Below are 12,652 nucleotides of genomic sequence, written 5' to 3' on the forward strand. Positions count from 1 at the left end.
ATAAATACTAGAAGCTGGAGCCATTAACTTGTGGGCATTTGGGTTTAAATCATTACACCAATAAATAACTGTGGAGCACTCTGAGAGCAAACACCTCCGCCAAGGCCTTTTCCATAAGTGAAAAATAATGTGTGTATCTCACCCGTGACACAGATCCGCTCCAAAATTTAACGAGGTTGTCTTTGGCTCATGTTACAACTTCCTACAAAATTTCATGAAAATCGGGCCAGTAGTTTGTCTGTAATCCTGCAGACAAACGAAGAAAACCGAAAACGAAATCTCCTTGGTGGAGGTAAGCATCGATGTTGTTGGCAAGATCTTCTGTCAAACTACTCATCGATGCATTGACTAAACGTCAGAGGCATGACATTAGTATGACAGAGGAAATAAACTCAACTCTTTGCGATCCAGCGAAAGATGGCCGGCTCCATGTCAAGGTGCATCCGTTCACCATTAACAGCGTCTGTAATCTCCTTCTTGGAGGTTAACTGCTATATTCAGATGTTGGATTAATGTAATACAATTAATAAGGGAGATATTTCCTTTGAAAACTTCAGCAATGTGCTGAAACACGGTTCTGACGAACAGAAGTCGGTAACTTTCTGTACCTTTTATCTGACCTTCCTCGAGCTCTTTCTCAGATACTCCCGTCTCCTGAATGACGAGAGTCGCGCTTTGCTCTCCTAACTCCCTGCTCTAATACGTGCTCCCTAATGCTCCCTGTTGCCTTCGTCTCCTCTTCCTCATCACACTCCCCTATAGCCAGGCCTCTGAAAATCCATCACAAAAGGTTTTTAAGGACAGCCTCGACATTATACAGATAGAGCTTCACATATTGATGTCTAATGGGCGATGGCAGGGCGATGTTCAATATTCACATCTTGTCCAATGCAGGCAGACATTTTGCCTGCGGTAGGCAAAGATTAGTGCCGAGTGTACGGGTAGTGCCGGACCAGACATTGCAACCAATTAAGGGGACTTGTTTTAAAACGACAGTTACCGTCATTAAAGGTGACATCTGCTTTTAATACATGACTGATGACATCCAATTAAAAGTCTTCATTTGAATTATGCTTTGACTTCAAAGCCACTTAAAAGCCTTGCCCTCCAAAATACCAACATGAGAGGATTTTGAAGTATGAGACGCATCAATCCATGAATTACAAAGGGATGGAATAAAAAGGGTAGAGCAATTAGTAATGCTCCTATAGCTCCAAACATAAAGCTCTGCATACATCCAGACTGTCCTTGAACAGACCATTATCTCATTTCTCCGTGAATGCCAATCACAAAGTCGACGCATTTTGCAAACAATGTCTATTTAGCATTCCCTCCTATCTCGGGCCGTTTTCATTACGCATGTTAGCCGCACTCCGCACATATAAATCAGTTTACTACGCCACAAACTGGATATCAGTCTGGAGCTGTTTTATTAAAAAGGACAGTTTATCTCACCACACACTTCGTCCCACACCAGCTACCCTACTAAACTGTACACCCAATTTAACACATTCCTTTCCATTTGTGGAACCAGTTAAAACACCAAACCTAAAATAGAAACACACACACACACAGTGGCTCCGGATATATGCTGCACAATTCATGGATGATTTTAAAAACACCCTTTCAAGGAAACCTCCAGGCACGGACACGAGGCTGTTGACCAACTTGTTTTCCGCTGCAGCGTGTGTCCTTTGAAAATGAAAATGAGGACGACTTTATTTGTCTCCATTTGTGTTTAAGCAAACTGCATGATAATTTCCAAGTTGGTTATGTAGTCTACTTACTCTGGGATGAAGTGAACAGGCGAATGTGTGCAGCGGAGCAGATAACGGCCTTGCTGAATCTGTCTCTGTACACTCAGTATGCTTGATGACAACCTTATATTTCTTAAGCCTATGTGTGGGGGGGGGGGGGGGTTGATTCTGCACACAAGATACAGGCACTTAACGTGCGGTGGTTAATGAAAGCTCAAAAGCTTTGTTTGAAGACAGGAAAGAAAAAGATACACAACATGGAGTTACCTTCATGGGAGGGTTGTGTCCGTTGGGAGCTTAGTGTTGCGCATATGGAGCTCTGACCTTCAGGAGGTATGTTCACGAGGTACTTAATACGAAAAGGCATAACCGGTCTGATTTGTCTGCTTTCTCCTTTTAGGGTGGTGCTCAGCGACACTCTGCCAGCTGTCCTGCTGAAGCAAACAGCAGTGAAGTCTACACCTTGAAGATACTCGACAGCGGCCCATTGATGCTGACCTGTGGGGGAACTTTTCACACTAAAGCCACGTGACCGGTCATCCCAGCGCCGCTCAGAGCCAAAACTACATACAGCCTCTGAAGATCATCTGTGTGAACTGAAAAGGAAGCGATTAAACATTCAACAGAGGAGAGTGAGGCAGAAAGTGAGAGGGAAGAAGAGAGAAGCCTCTGAATCCAACTCTGACAGCCTGCACCGGTCCAAACTGTCCATCACCGCCTCAAACATACTCATTACCATCACTGAACTGCGAAATTGATGTTGTAATAATTGTTATAATACAACTAATAATTGTAAGGACTCTATTGCTGGATTTTTCTGAGCTGTGGAAATCCCACTTATTCTCTCCTTGCTGCTCATTAATTGAAAAACACTACCTGGTTATTAGACGCAAGTGCAAAACGGCACTGAACTATTTTTGCATGACCCACTGCTTGCAAGAGTATCCACGATTGCTTTTGACTTCGAAGAAGGACCCTTGAGCCCTCAACCATCTTCTGACTGTCTGCCCAACTGTAGCATTTGGGTGTGGAGCGGTGGGTTCAGAATTAGGCCCCGTGGACGCTCGTTGAAGATGACTTGAGTTAGCAGGCCTAAAAGCCCCTTACCCCAGAGAGAGAGAGCTTGGCAGTAGGACACACATGCACACACACACACACAACACACAGATGTGGGTGCCGAGGTGGCTTTGAGCCATGCTGGTGTTGCTATTTGCGCAGCCCTGGAGTACAGGCTATCATCATCCCTACAATCATTCACCCAAGCTGAGGAAGATTCAACGGCCCCGAGGAGCAAGGCTACACTTGTGAACGATTCAAAGAAGACTAAGAAACTGCGCTAACACACGGAGATCCACGGCTACGTCCTTAATCACGCTATATACTCTCCTCTCCACAAAACCTGTGATACGGCGGAAACAAAGCTGCGGCTGACCTGAAAGGCACAGAGACTGAGCAGGTTAGCAAGCCCTCTGCAATCACACCCTGGGTCGATCAGACCTTAGACGCAAAAACACACTTTCTCCCTGCATTCTCCGCAATGAAGAACACCACACTTACATCTCGCTTTCAGCTACATGATGGGGGGGGGAAAAACACACACGCACTGGCTCTGTGCTCACACAAAGGCTCTTATTTCAGAAGATGATTGAAATGTTGGGGGGGGGGGGGTTGCCGCAAAGGGAGAGGAAGGCGAATGCGGAGGCGAGAAAGCTGAGGACGAGAGGGAGTGAGAAAGAGAAGGTGGGGAAAAATAAGAGGTAGGGGGTCTCTGCTGCATCTAAATGAAAAAGAGAAACTAAGTCGCCATGAGGGAGCGAGGAGGTCTGGGCAGGAGGCTGATTGATCCAATCTCAGTGTGCAGGAATCAACAGACAACTGGAGAGGAAACGAGAAAAAAGGATTAGAAAGAGAAAATAGGGACCGGGGAGGAGGAGGACTGCTTCTGTAAACAAACCTGAGTGGATACAATGAAAGATTATGAAGGGGGGGTGGTGGTGGGCGGATGGGAGAGGTAGATGGCGTGAAAGACAAAGACACAGTGAAGGGGAGAGCACCATAAGGGAGAGCGACAGTTTGAGAGAGTGAGAGAACGAGGCGGGAATGGCGAGAAGACAGAAAATCTACGGATCATTAGGAGGACGTGTCGATAGGAAACCTTGGCATGTAGGCAAAAACACTCATACAGGTTTGTGCCAAGCGGTATTTATGAAAGGGAAGCGGGGATAGAGTAGCACCAAAGCATATGCTAGTTGATATTCATAAAGCATTCCCAATATGGTCTCGGCTCCTACCTTGACACTCCCTCTTGTGTGCATATGTTCCTCTCCCTTTTTTCTCTGTCTCTCAAATGCTGGCGACGCTTGGAAATAGTCAGATTTAAGCTAAAAATACCATTAAGTAAAGAGAAAAACTAAATATGGGTCCGTGCCGAATTGCACAGACAGTCTTTTTTACCCTTAAAAATCAAATACCGTACTGCCTGTGTCGAGCTGAGACAGGAGCTGGTTGTTGTTGATGCTGATCTCTTTCTTTCTCTCTCTCACACACACACACACACACACATGAACAGGTACACAAATGCAGCTATTTTTTTAACTCACTTTACAAGCAAAAACAACAACATTCTCCTTTTTACAGCAAACTCAGCTGATACGGACTTGAGTCTTCACTGCCAGAAACTCATTTCCTCTCTCCTCTACTGACTGACTGTCCAACCCTCCATCTCTCTTCAACTCCCCCCCCCCCCACACACACACACACAATCTCTTCTATTGTTACCATCTCTTGTTTGCTTTGCATGGATTTTGACTGCAGCCAAGGGGCCATTTTGCATCTATCACTGAGTTCACATACGAAAAAACACATACACATGCATGGGTGTGTGCGCAGAAGGGGGGGGCGGGCGGGGGGGGGGGGGGGGGGCTTGCCTTTAGAGGATTTGTTTATCAAATGTGCTTTCAAATCATGTCAGGCATTTCACATCAGGGCACATTTTCTAGCCCGAGGCCACCAAAAGGAAAGGATTCAAACTAGAGTAGACGCCACAATGTAATTTCCACAACTTTCACTACTGTACATTATTCATATTCTATAAATAGTGTGACGTGAATGTGAGAGCACAGAGATCATTTGATCTGAATTGTAAATTCATGTTATTGACGTTGGTGTCAGGAATTCGCTAGGAGACAAGTCATAAAACATTGGCCGAGGAACGTATTAATGTTGCAGAAAAATGCTCTCTGTAAAATATCTCACGAAAACATTTCTGGGGATTTCAAGACCACTAGCCTGAATAATTTATAGAAATTTCACGAACAATAACCAAGAGAAAACATGCATTATACATGTCAGCTCAGACTGAGACGGTTCTGTATGTGAATACTTTGTTTTCTGTAGGTTTACTTATTTGTGTGTGCATTTCTTGTTGTGTGTTTTTGGTCACAACTTCAAACAGGCACATTGTGTTTCTGAATATACAGCCAGGAACTTGCGAAATTCTTCTCTTCCATTTCTTCATGAACATGTATTCGCTTTGTAATTTCATACGAAGGTCAGATATAGTGCAGTCACAACAAGTTCACCACTTCTGGTGTCTTCAAAGAAATCAACAATGCTGTGGGCAATTAATCTGATTTCCTTCTCTCCATTTTAGTTCCATGTCACTCACTCCGTTTCAGTTAATCTCCCTGAAAAAAAAATGTCACTGTCCAGTTTTCTCAATCTTTGTCATCCTTTTACCAATTCTTGTAATCTTCCTCGCCTGCTCACTCCACCCTTCACCGCACTTCTGCCTCTAAGTGTCCGTTTGTCTTCTGCTTGGTCGCTCTGACCCATATAACACTAGACATCCCCTATGAAGTATGTCTGCCCATTCAATCCCCAAATCTTCTTCACTTGAGATACAAATTGAACTTTTAACATCAGGTACAAATGACAGCACATTAGATGTGGTTTGTCCTGCACTTTATTCAACTCTCTCTACTTTCTCTTTTAAATGTAAAAGTGACTTTGATTTAGAACCAGTGAGTTAAAGCATTTGTAGTTGTTTTAATCCAGTTTCCATTTTTTTGTCTTTCAATCAGGAGCTGAGCACCAACATGGCAGCTGAGAGTATTGCTGAGCTCCGCGATTGGCTCTTTCTGCTCCTCCTGTGCCTCACCTTATTGGCTGAGGTGCTGGAACTGGCGGCAGCGGCAATTGCCATGGAGACGGGCGAGGGAGACGAGGGCATTGTTTGTCCCTCGGTGTGTCGCTGTGATGAGGGTTTTGTCTACTGCAACGACCGTGGCCTCAGTATAATTCCTCCACTACCATTAATGGCTGCCATCCTCTACTTGCAGAGCAACCGGCTGAGTAACGCTGGCCTGCCTCCCTCACTGGAACGCAGCACTTCCATACGAGTGATTTACCTGTATGCCAACCAGTTGGATGAATTCCCTATACACCTCCCGCCTTCGTTACGGGAGCTCCATTTGCAGGATAATAATATACGAACGTTACCGAGATCAGCTTTGGCCAAACTACCATTACTAGAACGTTTGCACCTGGATGATAACTCTATATCTACAGTTAGCATCCAGGAGAGAGCATTTTCTGGGACTCCACGGCTTCGACTACTGTTTCTGTCTCGGAACCACCTATCAAGCATCCCTGCAGGCTTGCCGGCATCCTTGGAAGAGTTACGACTGGACGACAATAGAATCAGCACCATCCCCACACATGCCTTCCGTGGGCTCTCCTCCCTGCGACGCTTGGTCCTGGATGGGAACCTGCTGGCCAACACGCGCATTGCAGATGACACCTTCTCCCGTCTCTCCAACCTGACTGAGCTGTCACTGGTGAGGAATGCGCTGCAGTCTCCGCCAGTCTACCTACCTTCCGCTCACCTTGTGCGACTCCATTTGCAAGACAACGGAATGACTCACATACCACGGGGGGCGCTGGAAGGGATGCGGCGGCTACAGAGGCTGGACCTGTCAGGAAACAATCTGACCACTCTCCCACGAGGACTTCTGAAGGACACAGAAAGCCTTGAGCTGCTACTGCTGCGGGGAAACCCCTGGTACTGTGGCTGCAACCTTCGCTGGCTCCACGCATGGCTGCACAGCCGGGGGGCAGCGGTGACAGTCAGGGGTCTGACCTGTCAGGGGCCCGAGCCTGTAAGGGGACAGGCCCTCAGAGAACTATCCTCCCTGATGGAGCAGTGTGAAGGCCCTGCTGCTGGTCCCAGTACTGGAATGGGGATGAACCCAGCAGAAAAAGATGGAGGTGAAGATGGTGTTGGAGGGGGCCAAGCAGTGGCTTCAGTCCCCCATGGCAGCACCACCACTACCTCCCTGCTGGTCCCCACACAAGGTTCCCTCTTCACCCTGCGAGCCAAGCGGCCGGGCCTTGTTATGCCTCTGCCTCCTGGTGAAGGGGGACAGGTGTCTGGAGAGGCCCTGGAGCTGACTGTAAAACCTCTCTCTTCGGAAAGTGTACTGGTGAGCTGGCTGTGCCCACAGCCGGCACCCTCCTTCCGCTTGTCGTGGCTGAGGTTGGGAAGCAGTGCAGCTCTTGGCTCCATAACAGAGACTCTGGTACCTGGAGAGAGGAGGCAGTACCTCCTTACCCAGCTTACCCCACGCTCCCATTACCTCATCTGTCTGCTGCCACTACGACAGGAATCCTCCTTTGGGGGTTCCAGCATGGGTATATCTCGAGTTGGCAGCATGGACACAGACAGTAAAGACTCGGCCCCGTCCTGCGCTCAGATAGAAACTGGAGAAGCTCTGGTCAGCACAGGAGGGGAGGGTTCAGATAAAGAGGGACGGGACTCAGAACTAACAGCCCTGCCATTGGCTGGGATCATAGGGGGTGCCACAGCATTAGTAAGCCTGATGTTAATCTTTGGCATCTTCTGCTGGTATGGACAGAGAACAAGTTACGTGTCCGGGGACTCAGGCACATACAGCAGGGGCCGGGGTGGAAAACATTATGATGACTATGTGGAGTCAGGCACCAAGAAAGACACTTCCATCTTAGAGATCAGGGCCCCTCCTGCAGGGTTTCAGATGACAGCTATGGCCCATCAGCCCCTGCAGCCTAAGCTGGAGGATGTCACCTACATCCACACCATTTTCCCCTCTTCTTCCTCTTCCTCCCAAGCTAACGGGACCTACCGGAGCAGCCACGGAGCCGGCAGCCTCAATGGCACCATCCTCAGCCAAACCAGCCACCATCATGCCACTTATGGTACCAACCGTGGCTACAGAGAGGGTGGCGTCCCCGACATAGATTATGCCTACACGTGATGATACAGGGACACACTATCTGAGCCACGAATGCCGGGAGCCATTTCTATGATGGCGACCCCTTGGCTGGTGGCCATGTTGTCCTTGGTTTCCAAAGTACCCTCTGTGCCTCTGCTGGTTCAATTCTGATTGGTTTGCTATGTAGAAAAGACACCAAGATTTCAGCTGTGTTGATTGGACATTGCTATTGAGTTACAGAAGTAACAGTCCTACTATACTCTACTACTGTATACTACATTATACAGTAGATCCTTCTTTCAGCCCTTGTAGTTATAAATGGTTAAGTTTTCGCTTTTGGATATCTCAGTGTCTTTCAAACCTACTGTTCTTCTCAGCTCATAATAATACACAGTAACTTATTTGAGGTTGATATACTAGGCTTAGTTGATTTAGCAGGAGATATATTTATGAGGAAAAGGCACTTGATGTGTATAGAGATAGCTCTCATATCTTCCTACCAAGCTCTGTGCTGTATAGACAAAAGGGATGACAGAGGGAGAAATCAATGGTTGTTATAACCCACAGATGATAATGCATCATGGTTGACATGAAAAGATGTGTTCCTAGCCCCCTCTCTTCCTCTGGTTTACTCCCTTTTTTAATATTTCCTCCTTTCAGCCTCTTTTGTTTTCTGGCGGAGGCTCTTTCCTTTTATTTCTCTTGTGTCTTTTGTGGTGCCGTGAGCAGAGGACGACTTTGTTCTCGCCAAGGGAGCTGACAGCTGTGATAAGAGTTCTGACAGAGACAGGAGACAAACCACAGCATGGGGAGACTAATGAGAGGGGGAGAGCGAGAGAGTGAGGGGGGGGGTGATGGATAGATGGGTGGTTGGAACAGAACATAAGACAAGGGGAGAGGGGTTCTGTCTGGTGTATGGAGGCACTGAGAGAGGTGTGATGGCAGAGAGAGAGTACAGAAAATGAAGGAAAAAAGGACGATAAGTGAAAAAGGGCGTGTGACAAATTCAGCGGCAGGAGGTAAAAAAGAGAAGCAGACAAAAGGAAAAGAAGATGGGGGACCGAGAAGGGTGCGGGCGGGGTAAAGAAGAGGGGTGACAACTGTAATAATGTGACATCATAATTCAAAAAATGGCTCAAGTTCTACCACCAGTGTATCCACGACTACACTCAGCAAATACCTGACTGCACGTTTCCTACAAGAACTGATTCAGTTGCCTGTGATCATTACAAGTGAAAGACTCAACCTCATGAGTCATGTATCTTCATCATAAAATGGACCTGTTTACATGCCAATGTGTGTAGGAAGACACAGAGAAGAGAGGCATAGCAAGACAATCAAATGATTGCAGAGACCGTAGGACAAACGAGTATCTCCAGAAGAACGGCTGTTAAAAACCTCTCCGACAGAATTAAGAAAAAGTATGTACCGGTACCCATTCACCCAATTTCTTTTGTGGTCTGGTCTCATTATTAAATTTCCTTTGCAAATGAAGTGGGAGAAATCTAATCATACATCTTATAATAGTAACTCTTTATCCTCTAGAGCCTGGTTCAATCTTCTTAATTGAAAAGAAGTTTTAGCAGCTAATAATATTTTGGTGGAAGTTGGAACTACAACCGGTACTACTACGACTAACAGAATGGCTTTGATATTAAAGTGAGAGCTGAGACGAAACGATTAGTCGATGAAACCAATCGTAAGAAAATCAATCTACAACTATTTTGAAAAATGATTAATCATGGAAGTCATTTTCTAAGCATAACTGCTAAATATTCCCTTCAGTTTTAGATTCCCAATTGTGAGTATTTCGTAGTCTTGTGACAGTTGACTGAATATTGGTTGAAACACACAATTTTAAAACATCACCCTGGCCCGTAAATTGTTGTGCGAGAGACGGGGCATTTTAATTTTGAGTATTTTAAGTAAAATGAAAAAATTGTTCTTTAAAACAACTGAAATGTCAAACTTGATCTGATGCATTCTGTGAGTAGGAAGTCAACTCCATTAGTTTACTCAGGTCGTCCATTTTATTTCTCAACTTCATGTTTATTGGGCAAAGTTAAACAAATACACATTCCAGTTATCATAAAAAAAAGATCTTTTAAATTCTCCTGAATAAAAGTCAAAAACTTGCCTTCCACAGAGATTTCCTTTACCTAGGTCGTCCTGTTTTAGGCCACACTACAGCATGGACACACAGCCTGACCGCTACACTGTGCAGGCGAACAAACATGTACACACTGCATGAAGCGGGAAGCGGCACCGGCTTTCTGCCTCTCACTGACCCCACTAATATACTTTGAGGGAGGAGGAACTTCAAAGGGAAACGCTAGCAAACAGCCAGAGATCAAAAGAGGACGAAGAGAGAGTAAAGAGAACTAAAGAGTGAGGCCGGAGAGGGAAGGATGGAGATTAGTGATGTAAAAGGAGAGAGCGCTCTCTTACTTTCAGTAGCTCTCTTTCTCTTTTCCAACCTGTGTTGCTGTGCACCAGTAATATTGGACGAGCTCGTTGTGGGTTTTTTTAGGGTTCTTTTTATTTTTTGCAGCATTTGTTTCTTTTTTTAAGTGCACTGAAGCTTCCTGTCATTCTGTGCAGAAATCCTTTTTCCATTAAAAATGTCACCCTCAGACGTGATAATAAAAAAAAAAATACTCTTATGTATAAACATAAAAAAATGGGTGCAAAACGCTATTCCATTTGTCATCTTTTTTTCTACACAGATGAATAAAGACTTCTAAAAGGAAAAGTAGTTTCAAGAGTTTTCTTTGTGTGTGTGTGTGTGTGTGTGTGTGTGTGTGTGTGTGTCTGGAGTTCATTAATTCTGAAACAAAGGCTGGAGATATCAAACAATGCACTGGGATGGCTTAAAAAAAATGAAAATCAATGGAAAGCTCAAGATTATTAATATGATTTATGACGAGACGGAGTGGATCTCGTTAAATCACACACACTGGGATGAATACATCAGTGGCTCCGTTTGGATATGGTGGAATCTGCCAGCCCAAAGCGGGCGCATGTGTTGTCATCCTGAGAGGTTTGCGTGTTAGCGTGTGTTGTATGTTTCACCAAGCAACATGAGAAACTCTGTGTGTGTGTGTGTGTGCGCGTGTGGATGCGTTTCTGATCAGTGCTTCTGAAGACATGCATCTCATTCCAAGTGAGTGCTAATACTTGTGTAAGCATGGATCAATATAACGAGCGGGGGAGTGTATAAGTGTCCATCTTGGAGTAACTGCTTGTGTCGGGTGTTTGTGAAGGAGAGGGTCAGAAAGAAATGTACTGTTTGCAGACGGAAATGGGTTTTTGTACAGTGCTTCTGTGTATGACAGGGAGATAAAATAAAAGCCGTGATATTAATGTGTATCTAAAGGATTTGCGATTACAGGTCTGGGTGTGTGCTCTGAATGTGATGCAGCTGTATCTCCACGTCTGTGCTCTTACAGACAATGCCCCGAGTCCTCATCCGTCATTATGGAGGCCTTTCACTGTCGCAGTCCATTATCATCTCCAGCTTAATTATTCACATTACACCCAACAAGAAGATGTATCCTTAGAGACGCGAGCACGTTGAGTCTGAAATGTGCCCGAGCACAGCAACAAATGGGATCAAAATGGATTTTCCAGATATGCCTCCATTGTGTTACTGCACTCGTAAAACATGCTCAAGATGTCAAACACTTTCCACGTGGATTGCGCAACAGCAGTGTCTTTAGTTTCAACGCCTTTCCTTTTAATTCAATCTATTCATGAATATCTTGCTTCTATTTCTTGAACAATTGAGTCCAACTCACCAATTTTCAATAAAATAGTCAGTTGCATTTTAAAGTCCAAACTCATTGTTTTCTTCACCGCAGGGTCTGTTAAGAGTGATGTAAAGCTGCGTCGCACGATAAAGTGCCTTCCAGTGTTTGCATGCATCATGAGCTTCATTAGCAAAAGGTCAATTCATTCCTATAAATACATGCATTTGGAGAAATGTATGCATGAATATATACATTACCCAAGCTATGCACAACAGAACAGAAGAATTTCCACACCATGGGTTTTTTTTGTTCCCCCACATACAAATGTTCCTAAAAGTTTCAGTTGTTATTCAGGTGACAATCAAACAGACTGGACTGTAAACTGCAATCAGTTCTTGTTCGCTTCAGACTGCAGATTGAGCAGCAAAGGGCACAGAGGAGAAATACATAAACAGATGCGGTGTATGGACATTAGAGTGCACAGCGGCACGTAGCAACAGCTACACACCTGTGTGCGGTCAGAAGGTCCATATCTGAATCACACATACGGCATGCATCAACAGCATTAATAAACTGGAAACAATATCTCACAGAAAGAAACCCTCTGACCCCAAATCACAACCTCATCTGTAAATCCAGTGGTGGTTGATGGACACAAACCTGTACACCTTGGAGTGACAGGTGACTGTACGGCGGAGCTGCATAACCAACGCCCTGAGACGTTTCTCTTCACACACGCTGCAAGAAACCGATGAAACACCTCAGAGGTATGGACCGATCCAACAATAACAACAGTAGCGATGGATGGAGGGGACATCGCTGGAGAGAAACAAGGCAGAGAAGGAACTAAGACAACCTCTGGGGGATTATAACGACACCATCTGTTTGCATTATG

The 12,652-nt window shown here is 45.3% G+C and overlaps 2 protein-coding genes across 4 annotated transcripts in view; one reads left to right on the forward strand and one right to left on the reverse strand.

Annotated features, from left to right (window-relative positions):
* macrod1 (mono-ADP ribosylhydrolase 1) overlaps positions 1–12,652 on the reverse strand; it is a 93,812-nt gene that overhangs the window by 64,711 nt on the left and 16,449 nt on the right. The gene's annotated exons all lie outside the window — the stretch shown is intronic.
* On the forward strand, positions 5,855–8,050 carry flrt1b (fibronectin leucine rich transmembrane protein 1b; the record flags this gene model as incomplete). The annotated part of the gene is made up of 1 exon (XM_079268476.1): positions 5,855–8,050. The coding sequence occupies one exon, from the start codon at positions 5,855–5,857 to the stop codon at positions 8,048–8,050; it is 2,196 nt and encodes a 731-aa protein (XP_079124602.1).

Source organism: Melanostigma gelatinosum, assembly GCF_949748355.1.
Source record: "Melanostigma gelatinosum genome assembly, chromosome: 5".
Classification (NCBI taxonomy): Eukaryota; Metazoa; Chordata; class Actinopteri; order Perciformes; family Zoarcidae; genus Melanostigma; species Melanostigma gelatinosum.